Source organism: Solenopsis invicta, chromosome 12, assembly GCF_016802725.1.
Source record: "Solenopsis invicta isolate M01_SB chromosome 12, UNIL_Sinv_3.0, whole genome shotgun sequence".
In the NCBI taxonomy this organism is placed as follows: Eukaryota; Metazoa; Arthropoda; class Insecta; order Hymenoptera; family Formicidae; genus Solenopsis; species Solenopsis invicta.
The window spans coordinates 16,393,809-16,415,961 of NC_052675.1; the positions used below are offsets into that span (position 1 = coordinate 16,393,809).

At 38.7% G+C, this 22,153-nt stretch overlaps 2 protein-coding genes across 3 annotated transcripts in view; one reads left to right on the forward strand and one right to left on the reverse strand.

The window, feature by feature from the left end:
• The window catches only part of LOC105196015 (ras-related and estrogen-regulated growth inhibitor), a 54,433-nt gene that overhangs the window by 25,828 nt on the left and 6,452 nt on the right, over positions 1–22,153 (reverse strand). The window contains exons 1-4 of one of the 2 annotated variants that reach the window (XM_026133381.2): positions 21,352–22,126; positions 15,425–17,048; positions 9,396–9,452; positions 3,941–4,017 (exon numbers count right to left, since the gene is read on the reverse strand). In XM_026133381.2, the coding sequence (XP_025989166.1) occupies positions 3,941–4,017; positions 9,396–9,452; positions 15,425–15,485 (195 nt within the window). In that variant the 5' untranslated portion in view covers positions 15,486–17,048; positions 21,352–22,126. Of the gene's footprint in view, positions 1–3,940; positions 4,018–9,395; positions 9,453–15,424; positions 17,049–21,351; positions 22,127–22,153 lie in introns of those variants that run through there. The other variant, XM_026133382.2, reaches the window with a different exon arrangement.
• Positions 1–22,153, forward strand: part of LOC105205838 (RNA polymerase II-associated protein 3) — a 37,465-nt gene that overhangs the window by 7,914 nt on the left and 7,398 nt on the right. The gene's annotated exons all lie outside the window — the stretch shown is intronic.

A 22,153-nucleotide genomic window follows, 5' to 3' on the forward strand; every position in this document is an offset into this window, starting at 1 on the left:
GCTCAAGAGAACCCAAAATTGCGCAAAATTTTAAAAACCCATCTTTGTATAAACAAAAAAACCAGTAAATTTTTTATTTTTATAAAAAAACGTGGAACTAATTTTAAAATCTTTCTATTCAATATAAAATCTGTGTCGAAATATCTTAAAAGAGCAGGCTCCTCTTGTATTTCGACCACGATACGATGCTGAATAATGTCGCTGCTTTATCTTCGAATGCATTGTAGAGTCACATCATTATTGTCTCATTTTTTTTTTATATAATCAGAACGCATAAATTGGTAACAAATATCTTATAATACATACATTTTATAACGCTATCAATTTTTTCTTTTTTCATTTTCTCTTTAGATTTCATTATTAGTAAAAAAGATGACATTGTGTTAATTTTTTTTTTTTATATAATTATCTCTAAATCTCTTTTGATATATTGTAAAATAATACAACATACATTCGTTTAATATTTTTGCTTGAAAGTCCAATAATGTTAGCAGGCGAAGGAGCGTTCAAAACGTAATTTTATGCGAGTATGTACAAATCGCCGGTATCGCTGTTCCAGATTATTTATTGTATCCACAGGCTAACGGTGCATGCATCCTCACGCGTTCCACGTACAAGGTTCTCTAAATGGACAAGCATTGTTTGCCAGCGAGTCGTGTAGTGTCGGTTAATGGTGCAGTCGTATCTTATAAGTCGTATAAGAGAGATAATTTAAACATCGAAGTTACCGCGGGAAAAATATTACACTCGAGTCGCGAGCCTGGAATGGAATAATACTAACAAGTAAGAAAACGGACATTCGAGAAAAACATATAAAAATTCTAATTAATAAAATATCTGTTGGAATTTAATAGCCTGAACACGTGGACTTGAAAGATCCCCGATGTCTTGAATTAAAAAAAAAAAAAAAAAAAATTAAATATTTAAAAGTTCGAGAATTAAAGTAATCTCGATAACTTGAAAATCTAGGAAGCGAAGAGAACGTTAATCCAATGAGTTGTAGAATTCGAAGAATCGCGTCTAGCCTGCCGTCCTGCGGATCCACGGTTCGCGGCCTTTTAAGCGACAGGTGCAAACATTCAAGGAGCAGCGCAAAAAAGGAAGCCGGTAATTGCAAGCCCCGGGTAGAAAAACCAGTTTGCTAAAAACAACCCGGGCCTGATCGAGTCTCGTTGCGGGGCTACCGAATAACCAACGGGTGTCGGTGTAGCAACGTGCGTGTGAGGAGCTCGTGAGAGGCGGCTTTTCGAAATCCGCTTTAAAATGTCGCTTAAAACCTCCATCCCGCGGGAATTATGCGTCTCGCCGCCCAGGGGAAGAGGCCTCGGATACATTCGTGTTATTTTGAACGAGAAATTATATTTAGAACGATCATATCGGTATAAACTTTTATGCGTTGCCGGAGAGAAAGTTGAAGCTTCTCAACATTTTGATTGTTTGTATGTCTCTCCGATATTGCAACTAAATATAAGTTAATGAGAATGCGGCGGCTGTTCGACGTTAAAAGTCTGTTTTAGTGCGACGCTCGTGTTTAACTCTAACGTAATAAACGCACGCGGTCATTCCGCCACATTGAAAAGGCGCCAGGGAGTCGCGATACTTGAACTTATGCAGGAAATACTTTCTATGAATGAACTTTCTCACCGCTCATCGAGGTAAAGATACGGTTAAAACGAACCGAAGTCGCAGCAGGACCCGTAAAAACAAAAAATTGCAACTTCTTCTCCCGCTGCGTGACTATCACCTTCCGTGCTATTATCAAATTACAAGGAAACTGTTGCTTTTTTTAATATAACGATTTATCTTCTTGAATAGTTCGGCATGACTCAAAGTTCGAAATCGTGAAAGAGCTTCGAGAGACTTGGAATTCTTAGAAATGAGAAATTTCGGAATTCTAAAAATGCCATGCTCTAAGATCGTGTTATTAAGGTAAAATAAATAAAAGAGATTTGAGATTTAAAAAATCAGAGAACCAAAACAACGAGGCCGGATCGACATCCCCGGATTTTTCAGTTTACAGAAACTTCGTGGGCTCTGAATTTTTAAAACGTAAATTCTTTAAATAGAAAACATTGACCGAAATGTTGGTGAAAACACAATATAAACTGTGTGATTTTATATATCTTTTCAAGTTCACGAAACTGCGCGCCGAATAAATTTTTCAATCTTAAAACAGTTTTAAATTGAACAAGAAATAGTAACAGCACATTATTAAATTGAAAGATAATTTAATAATAAACTATGCTAACAAGAATTTAAATGTGAGAACCCTTTGTCCCTAAAAAAAATTGTAAATACTTTAAATAAGAAATAATTTATAGAATAATTTAAAGAAATATATTCTTTAAATTTGTAAAACATAAATAAAAAGAACTTTAAGATAATCGAAGATCAATATATCATTATCCGAATTTGTGTTTACGTTCGTGTCTAACAACAATGATTTCATGAAAAAAGAAGAGAACAATGCCTTATTCGATATGCTATAAGCATAAGCGACCCCGCTGGAATTCGAACGAGCTCTCCGGCCGCGACAGGTGAAGCCACGTGTTGTTCGTGCAATCGCACTCGCCGTTCGCAGTCGCCTAGATTCGAATTTAAAGACGTTCGTTATTCAATTCAAATACACTAACGGGCTAACGGGCCAGCTCGCAGGATTTCCGCCTCGGCGCGACGTTCGTTACTGTATTCTAGAAGAATCGGGTTAGGAAAGGTCAGGTAGAGACGATCGACCTGGGGCCAGCTCTGTCTGCGAGGAGACTCGCAGTTAAGTATCATTTTTCAGAGAAAGTATCGTATGGAAAGTGTTGTGTGTCTCGAATATACATGTATACATGCACTATATATGCGTTATGCATTAAAAAGTAGAAAGCATTGTATATTATAATGTATGATGTAAATTATTTTAAGAAATACGTAAACATATTTTAAAGTAAAATGCGAGAGATCAATCTGAATATATTACACTATGCTAAATGCGGCACATTATAATTGACTAAAAATATAGTAGTTTCTAATGCTGAATAATTGATTTTAACCAGTGTTTTTTTTTATCTAAAACATAAAATGAAATTTATCTAGATCACGCAATTAATTTTTTGTGGATAATAGAAGGACACTCGTGTCGAGCATTCAGAGTCACTCTGCAAGAACTTCACCTTCGCGAGGCGCTCGTTATTTTGCCAGCGTATGATGGATGTGGGCCTTAAGGACTGCGGGAGCCCTATATTATATACGGAGGCCTTCGTTGAAAGAAGATATATTTAGACCGGGCCCTTGAAAGATCCTGTCTCGTCTTAAGACGCGTCGTGAGGTGGATTCATTTTTGAAAGCGCACGCAGGCTACGTTTTTTTCTTGCGCGGATCACAAGAATGGAAGATTCACGAAAGGACATTAGATGCACGGGATACCGTTGCGTCGTTGTCATTATTTATTATTCTCGTGACACATGAGCGCGCGCGCAATTGAATGTAATTCAGATAAGTAAATCGATCTGTCAAGCTCACCATTAAAGACAAATGCGCATGAAAATATAGTAAGGAAAGAAATTTCATAATTTCGAGTACTGTAATTTAGTTAACAGCAAGATTATAAAATCTTTTGATGTAAGAAGAGCAAGGATAATCTTTAGTGCTGCTAAATTTGTAGATTAATTTTTTTTAATCAAAAATTTAAGAGTTTAAAAAATTATTTATTTAAGTGGCTCTCTTCATTCTGCCAAAGTTTTTGAATTTTTCTTTTCTTTATTTTATTCTCTGATAACTGATATTTCAAACAAATTATTTTATTATATAATTTATTAAATAAGACTTATAATATTTTAAATTAAATATTAAATTATATAATATTAAATTAATATTAAATATTGTATTATAATATTAAATACGTATATTAAGGTTTAATTAAATGAATTAAAGATGATTAATTACACAAACTTACCTCACACCTGGACGTGTCAAGTATCTCGACCTCCGTCGTGACATTGTCAATAGTGACGCTGTGTCGGTAGAGAAAATCTGCAACAAGCAATTAATTTGTTTAATTGCATGTCTTTAATTCGATTATCGCTCTAAGATCTGATATGAAATTCTTAAGATAAATAAAAAATAACGACGGGCGAAATGATCTTTCTTAATCGACATTATTACGATACTCTTCGATTTCTTTGGAAAAGTTTAAGCGACATTTTCCCAAGGATAGAAAACGCGGCTAATGCGCGAAAGCGTCGCAGCAATAACGAGAAACGACAATTCCAATTAGTTACGCTGACGCTCGCTGCTATGTCATTACGATCATTGCATTGACAATGACACGTGACTTTCGCTGGAAGTTTGTGATCAAAAAGATTCGGACAGCCGCGTATGAAGACTTGCATTTTTGGATCGTTACACGCTCGAATTATTCGTACATACACCCAGAGAAAAATTCTGTTTAAATTGATGAAATCGTTTCTTTGCCTTGGTTTTTTTTAAGTCGAGGTGAAAATACATTTGCGAAAAATAAAAATTTATTTAATTTCAAGAAATAATATTATTAACCTTTTCGAAAGTAAATAAATTATTTGTTGAAATTATTTCATCAATTTAAACAAATAATTATTTAGTTCAAAGAAAGTGCTGACAGAAGTGCAAGAAATAACTTAGCTGTTCTGCTTTTAAAAATATATTTTTTTCACTTAAAAAAAGATTTGCGTTGCACAACCAAATTATTTCTTTCATTCTAATGGAACAATCAACAAATTTCTTCAAATTAAAGAAACATTTTCTTAACCGTACAGCAATGCACACATTTCTTTGATTCAAACAAATATTTTTTTTACTTGAAGAAACTTTTTTCCGAGTAGACCATTATCCTTGAACTTACATTTAAATCGAAAACTTTCGGACTTTCGTTGGATTTTTAGTTTCTCACGTTTCTAGAGTCTTGCGTATTCAAATATCTTAATTTTTGTCGATATTTGTCTACGTGCCCCAGATTTCCGGATTCTGGAACTTTTAGATCTTCAACCTGTACCTTCGGTAGGACGGACGGAAAAGGGAAAGCTCATATTTCTCGGAACTGATTAGATCGCTCGAGGAGCACGTACTAGGAGGACAAGGAGAAGAGAAGACGCGGAAGCGCACAGATAGAACAGTATAGTCCTAACAGGGTGAGCACAATAAATAAACGATAAATAAACTCATAAACACCTCATAGTATCGGGTAACGCGGAGCTGAAGAGGCGCAGAAACGAGCAAATAAGGATGCTCGTTATATTAGCGACCGTTACGCTCGAGAAAATTTTATTGCCGGACAATGCTGATGGAGAAACGATTTGACCAAGCGCCGCGACAGAAAATTCACTTCTGCATCCTCCCGTGCGCGAGAATCATGGGCGTGTGGAAAAAGAGAAGCTTCCAACGCCGCCGAGAACGCAACTTGAACTCTGCATGCGCGAGAGACACCCGGAGATTCCCTCTCTGCGCTTGTGGAAAGAAATCGAGCGATCTAGATAAGCGAAGATAGCTAAGGCTGAAGGATGAAATTTAACGAATGGAATTATTTCGTAGATAAGCTGGAGCGTGTGCAAGAGTCGAGAAAATCTAATTGTAGTCCCATCTAAATACAGGAACAATTTGCATATCGGACGATATGGAAAGTTAAATCTTCGATGAGAAACTTTGATAAAAGTACGAGTATTTAATTTCTAAGAAATCGAAAGTATGAAGAGGTGCAATAAAAGCTGTAAGTTAACGAAAAAAGGGGAGTGGCACACTTTCGTCGGGCGCAACTGGAAATACGACTGTCACCGATTCCGCGCGCGGATTCGGCTTTTGCCGGAGATTCATTCTCCGGTGCATGATCCATCGTCGATTTATCGAAGAAAACGAGATGCACGATGTAATCTTCCCCGCGCACGGACAAAACGTTCCTGTCTGCGCGCGAGAGAATTGACAATGCAACGAGACTCGCTTTCTAAATCATTGCCTGAAATTATTCGCAAAGAGAGATTTGCATTGTTAATCGAGATCAAAATAATAAACAAGTGCGCTGCATCGCGGCATCGCCATCGTGTCGAGAGATGAAAAGGACCGATTATCTCCCCCGAGACCCGTAAAACGACGAGACGCCGCGCTCGTGTATGTACAAATGCCTTGTTATCGAAATTGCCGGTAAAGAGATCATCCTCGATCTTCCTTCGAGAGATCAAATTTAAGTCGTGCGGCAAAGCCAATATAAAGTGGCTATTTTCGAAAGTACCGTCGTGCTATCACCGCTTGCATATTTAGATGTCTAAATTTATGAGAAAAAAAATGAAAGAAAGACTTTTCGTAAAGATCAAGAGAGAGATTCAAAGAGCGGAGATATAACTAGATCCTTAAACTCTCACATTTTTTTATGTCTTTTTATCCAAATATTCGTTTATTTTACTTAAAACATTTTTAAACTTAAAATCCTATAATTTTAGACTTTTAGAAAGTAAATTTTTTTCCCATAATTTACTTTTAAATTCTTAAAAAAAATTTTTTTTAAATTATTTAATGTAACTAATTACCGTGCAATTAATTATCATTTAAAATACAATAAAAATTTTAGAATAACTTTTTCACTTACTACTTTTTTATTACGAAATATCTTTCGATTAACAAAAATAGTCTAATTTTTATTAATACATTAAAGAATTTTTCCACATTTCGTCCGCCTACATCATTACAATGTTTAGCTGAAGAAAATCAATGGCCCCGCACTTTCACCGTTTGAGGGCGTTTTCTTCGGAAAAGTGATTCTTCAACGACCGGGAACGAAAGTGTGCGCGATAATCCGCGCACGAGTCGCGCGAAGTGTCGACGCATTTTCGATTCGTTTCACACGAGGTGTAACGAAAGAGAGAGAAAGAGAGAGGCATTGCATATCTCCGAGAGTGACGTCTCGATTTTAGCCAATTCTTAAAATTGAAAAACTGTCAATATTTCTTAAATTAATGAAAAATTTGAAGACTCAATGTTTCTTTGATTTAAAGAAATTTTTGATTGTTCAATGCAAATTTTTTTTTAAATGTAAAAAATATTTTTGTAAAATCCGAACAACTAAATTATTTTTTTACATTTCTATCAATACTTTCTTTGAATTAAAAAATTATTTGTTTGAAATAAACAAATAACTTATTTACTTCAAAAACGTTATTTCTTGAATTTCCAATTTTTATTTTCTTTAAAAGAATTTTCACTTCAACTTGAAAAGACCATTGCAAGTTAAAGAAATGATTCATTAATTTGAACATAATTTTTCTTTAAGTGTACTGCCAAAAAATTTTGCATAAAATATAGTAAAAAGACAGTAAGTTATATTTTTTCTGACGTTGTCAATTAAAATCTAACATTAGTTTGTAACTCTAACATTTCCTGAGATTTATTTTATGTGAAACAGTCTAGTATCTTCAGACACTACCTCTCGCGTGTGTGCGTCGCGATTTTTTATCTGTCATTACTCTTATCAATTTTTTATCGATCCTCGATGGACGATGGTTGGTTCGTAGCGCCCACGGCGTCATCTTTGAGGATCGATTAAGCGATTATCCTCCCTCCACGATCAAGGGGGAACACGTGAGATTATCCGCTTCCTGGTTACATTGAAGAGTGATTATCCATCATTTTCCCAGGAAATTAATTAATACCGATGGTAGGAGAGAGCAATCGCGGCGGCACCCTTCCATTCTCGTCCGGCATTATCGATCGCGGCATTATAGATCGATAGGGATCAAGATTGATTCCAAGTGCCAGTTATACATGAGAGAAATTCGATAAATCGATGATTGCGCTATTGTGCTGGGAAGCTTTCCGCACATTACATTATATGAATGCAATTGCAAAGGAAGCAAAGAGAAACTTTGTACAAATTGACTTATTAATCCTCTTATAAATCTTTGATCCGCGAGAAGCTCTACATTTTTCATGTAAACTGCTCGAGAAATATTTCGCGTATTTTCCTAAACTTATTTCAAATTATTAAGTTACAAATTATTGAATTTAAAAAAAAATACTAATATAAATCATTAATATCTCAAGATATCAGACGAAAAATGTATAAGTACTGAACATCTGATATAGGGATACCATGTATCCTTGTATTTTATGTCAACAGAAAGATTACCAGAAATTATCCAGAAGAAATTTTCTTCGAGTCAAAAAATATTTGTTTCAATCAAAGAAATTTGTGCATTACTATACGGTGAAAGAAAAGTTTCTTTGTTTATTTATTTAAAAAAAAAAAGGCTAAAATGGTCGTCTCTCGAAATCAAATAAATTTTTCTTTTCACTTTAACTTAAAAAAGCAAGTTAAAGAAAAGATTTCATTAATTTAAACACGACCTTTCACCGGATGTAAATCCTTCTTCACAAAGGAATCGTAATCCTGAATGCAGATAAAATCCCATTCGGTTTTCTCCGCAATCCATTCCAATCAAATAAATTACGTATTTTACATAATATTTTACATAACATTTGCTTCAGGCGCATCGATTATCGTCGCGATAATGTCCCTGCGACTATCGGGAACGCGATAAAATGGCGTGAGCAGTGCTCGCCGGCGAGGTTGTACGTTCATACATACATACCATACGTGCAGCCTCGGCTCGGCCTAAGAGGTGTTACAAAAATACGAGCGGCCGGCCGGTTCAGGGTTAAGGGGACAATACTTCACGGTGAATTTTTCCAGGCGGCTCGGATATCCGCGAAACTCGACGTCATAGCTTATACGTCCGCGGGCGTGCACGGCAATTATTACGGCGAAGTAGCCTGTATGAGTTATGGGAGAGATCTGCATTCTGCGGACCCTCCCCATAGGCTCTATTTCACGTGCATACACGCGTATCGAGTGTTTAAATCTCCGCCCTCCACGGGTCCAGCGGTGTTTATTGCGCGTCTCTCTTTCTCTTTCGCTTTCTATCTCCTCTCTCTCCCCCCCTGCCCTTATCTCGTGTATTTCTGTGTGACCGCTAGAATGCCCTCGGGACTTGGCTCGCGAGGCGCCATGATTAAGATTTTTCACCGGTATACCCTTGAATTAGAGTCCGGTTTCGAGCGCGAGAATATTTCACAACGGATTTTTCTGTCGCGGCCCCCGCCGCGGAGCACGCGAGGGCCACCGATCAAGATTTAGATTCGCGTTTTGTACTACGGGGTGGTTGGAGTATTTCGCGCGCGCGCGCGCGCTCACGCGAGTCGGAGCCGCGGCCGTCCCGACGGGAGATGTAAGTCGATATATGAGCGAGCGAGGAAGGAACTTGGATACGCGAGCCCCGGACATTTATCCAGTGTACGACGCCTCGAAATTAACAACGAATCGACGCAATCATTCACGCTTCGCATCGGCAATTATCTATAGAAGAGAAAAAAAGGGGATGAGAAACACTTACCGCTGGTCGAGCTGTACTCGCCGATGTATCGCCTCGTCAAGTACCGCACAACCACCGCTGCAACAGAAAGCGAAGAAAGAAATTGATTAGCTGCAAAAACGACCTCGCGAATAATCGAGTCTGACGCTACATCTATAGAATCGTTAATTTACAAGTAATACAAAAAGGCGTATTTTCGTTCTCCAGATGGAGGGACGCGCGTCTATGCGCGCAGGTGTTGAAACGCCATTAACTTATTTTTCAATGTTAATAAAGAAACCATAAATATTCGCGGGAAACGGGTTGGCTCTCTTGTGGGTTGCCGATAAATTTCTTGCATCATAAATTCCGTTTCGTTGCGGCGCGAAACGCGGCCCAAGAGACTCAACATGCTGACGACGTTCCTCGCATCGTCGTCGTCATCCTCGTCGTCGTCGTCGTCTTCGCCGCCGTCGTAGTTCGAACCCCGCGAGACTTATTGAGTACATAGATTCGTACCGCTCCGTACTCGTAGGTACACCGTTTATAAATCTGTCGTCGAGTTCAGCTCGGCGACGACGACGACGACCACGATGGGAGGTAAGAGGAAATATTATATCACGAAGAGAAGAGAGAAGAGGAGGTAGAGACACGAGCAGAAACGGAATATAGAACTTCATTCGTGAGCTATTTGCTGAGATGAGAGATAGAGTGCATATCTTCGAAATATCTCCGTGCAGCTGGACGACGATATTTCAACGCCGATTCAACGCGCGCTTGCGGAAAGTCGATGGACCAATGGGAACCTGGTCCCTTCAGAAAGGGAAATTATTTATTAAATGAATTATATACATTATTAGCTGCGTGTAAATCGTACGAATATTTTATCTTGCGTTTTATGTAAGGAATTAGATAAAAATGTCTACAGTGTTTTATCTATTACGAAAAATCGCGTATCTCCTGTTTTGTTCAATTTTGCACGAAGAATCAAACTTTTAAGTGAATTGTGTGCTTAAATTTTACACAGATACTCAAACATAATACTAGAGTATTTTATAAAATTTTTGTATTTTTAGACGAATCACTATAAGAATAATTTTGTATTATTACATTTTTTACATTTAAATTATTTTAATTTTATAAATAAGCTAATAATATTACTAAATTGAATTATTTTCTTACAATTAAATAAAAAAATCCAATTATCTTAAATATAAAAAATAATCTAACAGTAAATATTTTCTAAAACTGCAAAAAAAATACTTGATTAAAAATAATTTCCTCATTTTATTTACATAAATTCAATTAAGAAACATTTAACTTGACTGCAGGTAAATCAAATTAGGATCCACCGAGTATAAATAATTTTTTCGTTTTAAGATATTTTTTCTTTCTGCAATAAATGTTTTTCTCCGTAGTACAATGGGAGATAAATCGAAAATCGCGCTTCTATAATTAACATTTTGCACTTGTAATTAATAAAAAATAGGAAACTTGCAAATGACTGTATTTTCAACCGGCCATACAAAGATATCCAAGGATCATTACCGTGCCAAGCAACCTGGTAATCGAGAGGAGGCCCATTCCCCCTTGAAGATGACTGTCATCAAATCGAGACGACGTAATCCTACACAGACCGCGCGAACCGGAGTAATTGATGTAGACACGAGAATGTTGTTCGTAATGCTTAATAGTCCCAACAGTAATCTGTGCCAAGCGCCCGGGTCTAATGAAAGCACGTTCTCCGTCACGCTCAAGTCCAAACGCGATGGAAACCTGACACTTTCGTGCCAGCGTACAAAGCGTTTATAAAATTCTTATCTTTCGTAGGGTCAACTTGAGCAAGCGGTGACAATATGGTAAGCCTGACACGGCCGTACTTACGAAGGATCAGAAATAATCGATCGCTCACGCAGAGTGCTAGACGCTGTTGTACACTAAAAAAAGTTTTTTTAAGTTCAAGTAAATATATTTATTTTAACATTTCTCCTCGATTTAAAAAAATTTTTTCCAAGTTTAAAAATAAACGATTTTCTGCTGGCTAGTATTTATTTAAATTAAGGAAACGATGTTAAAATAAATATATTTACTTGAACATAAAATTGTAGTTTTTTTTCAGTGTAGATAACATCTGTGAGAAAAGATAATCCGACATAAAATCGCAAGATCGAAAAAACTGGTCAATCACAGTGGCAAAAATCCAAAGAAGCGTCAATCAAAATCTCCAAAAGGAAGTGATCTTTTCGATCGATAGCGCAAGTGACTACGTACAGCACAAAAAAAAGAGGGAGAAGAAAACGGGGCGGGGAGAAGAACGAGCAGGAAGAAGATAACGAAAAAGAAGAACAAGAAGAGAGAAGCCGATTAAGTCACTTGCAGAGAATTGTGTGTAATGTGGAAGATGCAACGGTACGAGCAAAACGCAGCCATTCGCGGTGCCATTCGCCGACGTGCGATGGTTGCCAGCGCGGGTCTATAGATAGATCGTTGGAGGATAAGCCGCTTGGTGGACGTAAGAAAATAGTAATTACGGCCACGATCGCTGTGGACAGGAGGGAGGGAAACAGAGAGAGAGGGAGAGAGACACGGGGGACAAAAAAAAGATAGTGCGGCGCGTGATCAACCAAGCGCATCCTCTTGTCTTGTTGAAATTTTCTCTCTTACCCCGAAGATTCAACACGATCTTTTATTGGAACAAATTTCGCTCAGACGCACCTTGACGTGTTAACTTTATATTTCTTATCGCAGAGTATTAAATTTTCGATACATGATGTTTTTATTTATCATGGACACAATTTTGTATACAACAATAAAAAGTGACTCTTATTTATCACGCCAGGAAAAGAAAGCAGAATAATGTATCATTAACTGAAAATTACTTTTTTTAAATACAGAAAATCATAAGAAATGATTTTTATAAAATATGAAAGATTTTTTTTAAGGATGTTTCGGGCATATAGTCCCTGCAAAATAAATAAAATTTGGAAACATTGATTTATATTTTTTTAATATTGATACTTCAAGTAGAATATATAAAAGTTATATATAGCAGCAAATAAGATTATATTTTTATAGTTTATTTACTCTATTTATTATTAAAAATTAAATTGTTTTTTTACAGCATTAAAGAATCTAGATTTTTTTATGTAAGTACTTTAAGTATTCAAGTTAATTTATACAAAGTTCCATTATCTGTTTAGTTATTTTGTAAATAAATAAATTTAGTTTATTTTACTAAATTCTGTATCGCAATAAAACTTTACATAAATCATCTTGAATATTTAAAAATAGTTAAATAAAAAATTCGGATTTTTTTTCATTATTTTATTATTAATTATATGTTAGAGCACATGCCTACTTCTTATTAAAAAAATTTTTTTTTATCCAGATCGCCGTCAAAATTTTTTCTACTACTTTCAAATGCAACATAAAACAATCTGTAATTTTTTCATAATTTTCTTAATGTTTTTGAGAGAACGTCCTATACATTCTTAATCGCGTAATGTACAATGTTCTATATTTAAAATATTAAAAAAGCGATAAAAGCGCAAGATTAATCCCGCGAAAAGAAACCCATCGAAGCGCGGCTTCCACGAGCTACTATTCCGTCCGCTTTTCTTGTGATAGGGCAATAAAGCAAGTCGTTTACACCAAATGAATTTATGAACACGTCTCAGCTTGGGTAGCGGACCTCCAATTGCCTCTTCAATAAGCGTTAACGCAGATAAATGGTTGTAGATAACAATCTTGCGTTTCTCGCGTGACCATAATTCTTTTCATGATTCCTCACTGTCAGCAGTTTTTTTTGCAAAATCTACTTCTCGTTGAAGAATTCTCCAACTTACTTAGAAATATCCGATTCTATTGGTATTTTTGCGAGAATTACATTTTTATTACACAGTTAGCATGTAATAATAACCGTAATTCCAAGCGTTTTTCAAGCGGGATCTTCATCATTCTTTTTTTTCTTTCATCATAGAAGAATTATGGTTGAACATTAAAGAATCATATCGAAACCAGGCGAAGAAATGCGATAATACGAAGAAATGTTACCGCGTAAATTCAAAATCTAGAATCGAACTGCTGCAGGCAACAGGATATATCGAATGTCCAGATCTTACAACCTGCTGCTGCAACCGTGTGGGATTTTTCGTGGCGCACTGCGATTCTCACTCCCTTTCCTGCCCTCCCCTACCCGCCATTCGTGTGGAATGATATCCGATAACGTCCACGGAGGTCCTTATTATACCCAGCAGGGTTTCTACGAGGGACTTTTAAGGATTCGCTCCCGTCGAGATATCCCTCTTTCCATCGGCGCCGCCGCCGCGTGAGAATGCACCGTTTTCGCCGCAAAAAGTAGAACAGCCAACATTGTCGCGTGTTTCACCGCAATCACGATCGTGCGTGGCAGTGAAATGTACGAATGCAGGAGCGGCGAATCGCAATTAAATAAATATGTTCGCGCGGAAAAAATGCAATATCCCGACTTGAAACGAGGCCAGTTCGCGATGTTTCGGGAATGGGAACACAACGACGCGACGGGGCGATGCAGCGATGGGGCAACACGAAGCACGCACTCTTTTCGAAGATGCGAAAATCTTACGATTAAAGAATTTCAAGAGTTTCGAGGAGATCCGACATTGCCAGATCTAATCATTGAAAAGCATCAAAATTTGAATGGATGAACATGAATGAACTACACGTTTTCTTGTGCGACTAAATAACTGTTGAATCGACCCAGTGTTTAGTTGATCGTATTGGACTAAATATTTTAACAAATTTTTTTCTCAGTGTGATATTAACTTTTTTTATCTGTCTATTACAAACACATGTATATTTATAATTCATACATACATCTGTACACGCATGTGCGTATTTATGCGACCCGCAAAACTTTATCTATTTTCGAAAATGATAAACAATTGATGAGAACAAACTAGATTCCAGATGGTCAATAACATATTGTGCAATAATATTGAAGGTCTACGGGCCGCTTTAGAAAGATGCAAGTTCATGGTTCGCGGATGATTGGTTGACTCCGGTGACTTAACAATGTGGAGATGCAAAATTGGTGAACAGAGGAAGAGGAGAGTCATACACGGCCGGAGATCTGAATAAAACGAAGAGCGCGCCTTTATTAAGGTGGCCGGTCCTAGCGGTTATTAATAGGATTTATTCGAGGTCGGCGAACCGCCTTATCGCCGTTCGTTTGCTCGCTTTGTATGCGTCGCGCGACTGTCGAGTTAACTAATGCAACGTATTATTCCGCGGACTATGCGTATCCATCTTAACGGCACTTTCATTCAATGCGTTGCGTCGGTGCGCTATTAGACAACGCGCAGAAATTACACGCTGCACGACGACGCGATATTAGTATCGTCCACCATAATGAACGTCCTTCCGACGTGATTCAATATTTCACGACGTTGCGCCATAATCGACCTGCGCATCTTTTTTTTTTCGCTGTTTATCATTCGCCGGCGAGCGCGCGAATGGAATATCGACGCGACGAATCAACGGCGTGTTCTTATTCTGAAGAAATCAACATTGATTGCTTCCATAAATATATTCTCCGCTGCCCCGTTTTTGCCGCGATCCAATTTAAGAACGTTTTGGTTATACAGTACGAGCTAAAAGTTATCGAAGTTAAAAAACTGAACGCTTCTTATTGTTAGATTTATTTTTTTTTACTTCCTAATCAATGACAAAAAATTTTCGCGAATGCCGAAATTTTAGTTGTGAAACTAGCTGCGTAATAATAGAACAATCAATAAAATTCTTATATCTTTGATAATGTTTTGATATACGAGACACAGATCCTTAATTCCGCGCAAAATTTTTCATAGAACAACAGCGAAGCAACATTAGTTTGATCATAGTTTCTTAATTCAATCTTAAGCAAATAAGTCTCACGCAAAATTAACTTGGCGATCCGAACGAGTTCAGTTGATCGTGATTATTTTGTTAGAATTCCGAGGTCTGGCGTTGATAATGGAGTTAACGAAAATAGATGGGAGTTATTCTCGTACGCGACAATAAGGCAAGATCAAAAGGTAGAAAAGGAGATTCACCTGATTTGCCGACTCTGGGGCCGCCGAGGACGACCACCTTGATCCTGTTTACGTTTGTCATCAGCTGCGTGGGCTAAGTGTCACTCGGGCCGGGCTGGCATCACACATCGCCTCCGCGGCGGATGCACCAATTACAACACTTTGCACTTTAAGGCCGTGCACTCACATCCTCGGTCCTCCGCAGGACACTGACACCCACTCGCGCGCGCGCGAAAGGGCCGATGTCCCCGAACACACGCGACTATCGCGATACACTTACGGAATTGATTATCGTAGCGCACGATTAATCATCCGCTCGAGTGCGATTCCACAACGATGTAATTGTCGATGTAATCGCTAATTTAATCTCCGCACTTTATTAAATTCTCTCTCTCTCTCGTTTTCGTTTAAGAGAAAAACAGGGATTTTATAAAGTCTTAATTGATAATTCGGCGCGGCGTTAAGCACAAAGAGATCTCGTGAAGAAACAAGCAGGAGCTCTCCTCTTGCTCTTCGCCTCGATCAGTTATTTAATCGGCGGTTATCTATTAATCGTCACCGCTCAGATACGGAGCTATTAATGGCAGAGCGTTAATTAAAACCTTGCCCGCCAATTGCCGGACGAAACTCCGGGGAGGTAGGGACGGGGAACTCGGTTGGCGATGGCCGATGAACTCGTCTCGCGTGTGTCTCGTTTTCCACCTGGTGGAACGCGATTACGAGTCCGAAGGCAGTTGGCACACGTTCGTGCGCGGCTGCTCCTCCTCACGTGGGATCCTTTAACGGCGCGATAAAGCCGCGCGCGTTGAGTAACGCACAGGCCCCTTTTCCAGCGGCGCGACGACAAACTCTTGCGCAACTCGCGCGATTCGCTTGGGAGCGATCCGAATCGGAGCGCGATCGAGAGCTCCTTTCCCAAGACGGCGGCAGAGCCCAGCAGCCGCGATCACCGCACCTCGCGCGTCTTTCATCCGGGAATCGCAACACCCGAGACGCGACTCTTTATTAACGTCGCGTCTTATCTTATCGCGATTTCTCGGTATGTTGAAACCGACGTGTCTCACGCGTGTCGTAGCTCTGTTTGTTTTCCTCTCGTCCTTTTCTCTCTCTCTGCAGAGCGGCGAGAGAGAAAGACGAGGAAAAACGGCCTTTGTCTCCCGGGGAAATCTTTGTGCCGTCAGCTTCTTCCCCAGCTATTCGACAGGCGTGTGTATCAATCGGAGTTATACCGTTCCCTTTTCACTTCCGAACGGCTAATGACACCGCTCGCGATATTTATTTTTACAAAGCGGAAGCCGAGGATTTCAGCTGATCCGCAGCTGTCAACTCTCTCTTTCTCCCTCGCCGTCTTTTTCTCACCAAGCGTCCAGCGTGCCTCGCCGCCGCGTGCTCCACGCACCAATTAGCCACAGCTTCTCTTTATTGCACAGGAAGAACGTGAAGAAAGTTGACGCTTCCTCTTCTCCGCTCTCTTCCGAATTCTCCCTCGGCCCTTACAAAGGACATCGAACTCGATGGCTCGATAGTGGAATTACGGAGCCGGTCCAACTCTCCTTTCTCGCACCTTCGAATGCAAGGGTGACTTCCTCCGAAACGTGCCTGGTTCACTCGCTCGCTCGCTCGTCCCGCGACGGCCGACGCTGCGCTGCGAATAACAACACAAGCAGCGATTCAAGAAATGCCGTCTCTCTGGTTCCATTTATAACGGGTCGTCGGCCTTCCTCCGCGTCTTCTAGCTTGGCGCCGCCGACACTCGGCGATTACGAAAAAAGGACAGGCACGCGTGCACGCACGCACGCACGCACGCACGCACGCACGCACGCACGCACGCACGCATGCACGCATTCGACTTCTCGCCGGCAGACGACGACCGCGAGAAAAGTAGGATGCATTCATCCCCCGCGGCGACACGCAACACTTTTTGTTTTGCCATTTCTTTTTTCCTTCTTTTTCTTTTCGGTTGAATACCGCGAGCTAATTTTAACGTTTCGAAAGAATGCGGCGGGATTTAATTTTGAATAAAGGATTAAGTCATTTCGAAACACGTTTATCGCCGTGAAGTATTGGATTGGCGCATTCGATTCTTCTCGCCGCCCACGTGACTGTGTTAAGAGAAAAGATTTCGGCGAGGAAAGAAAGTCGCTGTGTAAAAATAACTCGTCTGAAAAGTTGTGATTTTCGCAGTTGAGGTAGGGTCGACCGAGGCGAATCGGATCAATTTTTCTTCGTAGATAAAAATAATAATAAAACAACTAATTTTGTTATCAAATTTAACTGTAAATTCTACGTCTTTAGTTTGAATTTTATGTAATAAAATAATACACAAATATGATATTTTCCTATAAGCACACAATATTCCTAAAATATTACACGAATGTTATTAAAAATTATAATAATATTAAAATAATATTCCAAAAATATTATTCAATATTTTCAATATTATTTTAATACTATGGGAATATCGTGTTAGTGTGATATATCCGTTTTCACGTAATATCTTTGGAATATTATGAAAATGTTCTATGAATATTATTATAGTCAAAAATTGATGTGAGTTATTGTGTATAAAATATTCACAAACTTTATAATTATTACATTTAAAAGTAATAAGATTCCCGATAGTTAAAAATATTAAAGTAAATAATAAATATCATTTATTCCTCATGCAATATTATCAGGAGTGAGCATACAACCGCTTTTTATTAATATTTCAGGAATATTATTTAATTAAATAATATTGTAGCGCTTGAGAGAAGAATAAAAGAATAAAAGAACTCTTTGGAAAAATCCATTAAGTATTTTCATTTAGAAACTCACAAAATTGAGATTATAATTTTATACGAGAAACAAAATTTCTTCGCGCACTTACTCCTTGCACACTTGTATCGTCGATTGACATTGAATTGCATACAATACAGAATTGTTGTCTATTGTTTCCTCTGTAGAGAGAGCACGCGGAAGTAACTAGCACGATAAAATAGATCGTATGAAATAAAAAATTAATAATAACTGTCTCCAAAGTTATAATAATTCGATTCGCTTTGGTCTTATACCTTTAATCGATGCCGCCAGTGTGGCGAGAACTCTCCCGATATTTCTACGTTACATTTAATTAAATAAAAAAAAAATCCGAGCGGTAATTAATATGATGAACGAGCAAATAGTATAACGAGAAAGCAACCGAGAGGAAAACGGGGAAGTAGCAATCAACGTGGCGGAGAAATGATTAACGAAGGAACAATTAACATAACGGCGAAATGTGACAATTGTAACGGAAAAATGATTAGCGTGCGCGGGGCGACAACACGCGGGGAAAAATCACCGAGCTTCCTGCGCGCTGAAAATCACGAAGTCGTCACTTTCGCCGCTCATTCTCGCCTCTACTGCGCTTTAAATGATACCCTAGATTAGATAACGCGTTCTGTATCACGTATTAAACCTCATTATCTTTCAGGATGCATCGCAACGACATTATTCACGAGAAATTCTTTTAACGAGGCTTTATCGCAAAACTTCTCGCAATATGGACAACAAAGCGCGACTGCAAATTGCAACACATGCTAAATTAAATCAAATGCGAATAGAACAATATCGTAATTCGGATCATAGATTTAATGATGTTTTGGCTATACGACGTGAGCTAAAAGTTATCGAAATTTAAAAACTGAAAGTTTCTTAAATTTATTCTTTATTTTTTTGCCTAATCAACGAAAAAAAGTTCGATCGCGAATGCCTGAATTATGGCCCTGAAACTAACTACAAAGAAGAAACAACGAAAAATTTAATTTATAATCACCTTTACAACGAAAAAAACCATATTTTGCTGCAGTTTTAGGCAGGGTTGGATAAGTTAATATTCTTTTTTAACTAAATTAAGTTAATGACTCTCTCTCTCTCTCTCTCTCTCTCTCTCTCTCATACAATTATTTATGTAAAAAATTATATGAACAAAAAACTCAGTTAAAAGTGACATAAGTATACTGTAACAGAAGCACAATGGAGGTAAAATCGAAAATAAATGAACTATAAAATGTTATAAAAAATTAAATTTTCATTCGAAATCCGGCAAAAGCAAGAACGAAATATGTGATTATAGCACGTTCTACTGACATAAATGTTTATTAATCGTATAGCACATTCATAAACAAATCGCAATTCAGCATTTTCGAAAAAACAACAAATACGAAGTCATTGATGATACAATAAGAATCACTCGATGCCGCGATTAATTTTGAAAGTGCACTTTATTACAAAAGCATATTTTGAACGTAAATTCCTTTCGTATCACATTATCTCATTTCCATACTTCATTTTTAAAATAAACCAGGATGAATCAAGTAATTTTTAAATATTCAAATTAAAATAAAATCTCTTGCGTTATACATATATCAAACAACATTAAATGGAGGAAAATTATATTTATCAGAAAAATGACACTTGGGCGAGAATAATCACGTGTAATTGACTCGATTGAATATTTTGCAGTTGCACGATTGATTAGGCTTCTTAGTTTCGTTATCTACCTACTTAAATTTCGGCATGTGTCACAAATGTTTTCGCTCATCGGCCGCGCGCAAGTGGGAAATCAGCTCGTTGCTCGCGATGGAGGAGCGTAATCGGAAACCACCGGTATCGGTTTCCTCGCGCGCAGCAAGTCTACCAGACATGTAAATACTAGATGTGCAGATGCGCCACTTGTTTATTTAACGAGAGTCTCCCCGCGGTCAATTAATTGCCTCGATGTGCTTCGCAAAGATTCTATTTTCGCGCACCTTCCGAAAATTCGAAACTCAATCAACAACTTCGATCCTATTAACGTCGCTTCACTCGAAAAAAATTTTGCAGGTACAGCCACAATTTTTGGACTGCAAAAAATTAATTGAAGTAAATAGCAAATATTATGATACCGCATACACGTTTGGTGCTTAATCAACTTAAATAACAGATACAATTTATATTTGAATTACGCAGAAAAAAATAGTATAAATTGACAATTCATTGTTTCATTTATAAGCAAGGATGTAAAAGATATTAGATACAAGAATGTTAAAGAATATAAAAGAATATAAAGAGAAAAAATCTTGAAAGAATTTGATATCAACAAAATTCTTCATGTGAGCAAATTACGTCTGTTTAAGATTATCAATTTTTTCAAGAAAATTTTATGTTCTTGCTTTAAATATATAAAACAATGAATTGTTGATTTAATACTAATTCTTTTCTGAGAGTGCAATTTAGAAAGAAAATCTTTCCGCAGTGCCTATTCATATTAAGCCCAATCACATTTGTTATAAAATTTGACTAATATGATTGGCAATGAGACATAAATTTTCTAGAAAGAGTGCTAATAAATTCTATATATGACAAATAATATTTTAACAGACAGAAAAAATAGCGATATCTGTTTTTTGTGAGACACCTGGAGATCTATCTACAAATCAACAAAACATTTTTCTGAGCGTCAGCGATATAATAATAAACTAAGTTATTAATCTTTTTTTTTTCTATCGTAACGGGAATTATTTCCTAGAACGAGACTCGGCTGGGAATTAATTGGTGAAAATGAATTACCGTGAGAATTAATCAACGCTGGAAGAATCGAACCATAATTGCGTTATCCACGTCGAAATCTGCGCGCATGCGATTTCAATTAACGCGCGCGAGGTTCCTACACACACAGATTAATTTCGATCGATTAACAGCGATCGCGAATTGCGTTAATCGCATTGGGGAAGGCCGTTGACCCATATGGATTAAATAATACATTTCTCCACGAGCGTTCCACCAAGATATTTTCAGCGAACTGCACGTCGACGTAGCCGACGTTAATTAAGTCACGCGCGTTAATAAGGAAATTAACTTTTGTAATTGGCTTTAGGGATCAATCGACGGCCTTTGAGCCCTGACAAAGGCGAATCTTGGCGAATCCCTTTAGGCAGAATAATTACCTGATATTTCGAGCGTTGCACTTGCACAACTACGATCGGAGCTTGGCGTTCGAATTCACCGATCGAAAATCGATTATGCCAGTCGCGGAGGCTCGATAGTGCACATCAGCCGTGGCACGTCGAGCCGCCGATAAATGTTTAGAAACCCGAGAACGGCACTGAAAGCTCCGAACTCTCTCTCGACGCATCGAGCACCACTCCGCGATTATTTCAAGATCACGTCTCGACACTCGAGGGCTCGTGTGTGTCCACACGACTTGACTCGCACGCGGAACAAGTTCGCGCGACAGTCGAGAAGAAACGCACGATTATCGGAGACGCGCGCGCGCGCGCGCGCGTGCGGAATGAGAGCGCGAGAGACGCGAAAAGTCCCGGAGGAGCGCGATGTTCCGTTCGCGAATTTTTCGGCACGGGCCGTGTGGCACTTGACTCTTCTCTCGAGGAGAAGGAACGCGCGCGCGTGAGCGAGAGTAAAACGCACGCACGGTACAGACGGTACACGCAGCACTCTCTCCACTCTCAGCGAGCGCTCGCCGGCGAATGCGCGGCGCTCGTGGCCGCTTCGTCTAATATGCACTTGGCTGCGCTCGCTCACCGGGGACCGGCACGGCGCGGCTGCGGCGGCGGCGACCCGACGACGACGACGACCACCACGACCACGACCACGACTACGACCACGACCACGATCACGACGACTGCACGCCTCTTTCATTCGCCGCGTACTGCTGCGCTTCGCGTTGCGTCGCGTCGCGTTACGATGAGGTTGCGAGCCGACTGCCGTGTTAACAGGCAAGCGTGCGCG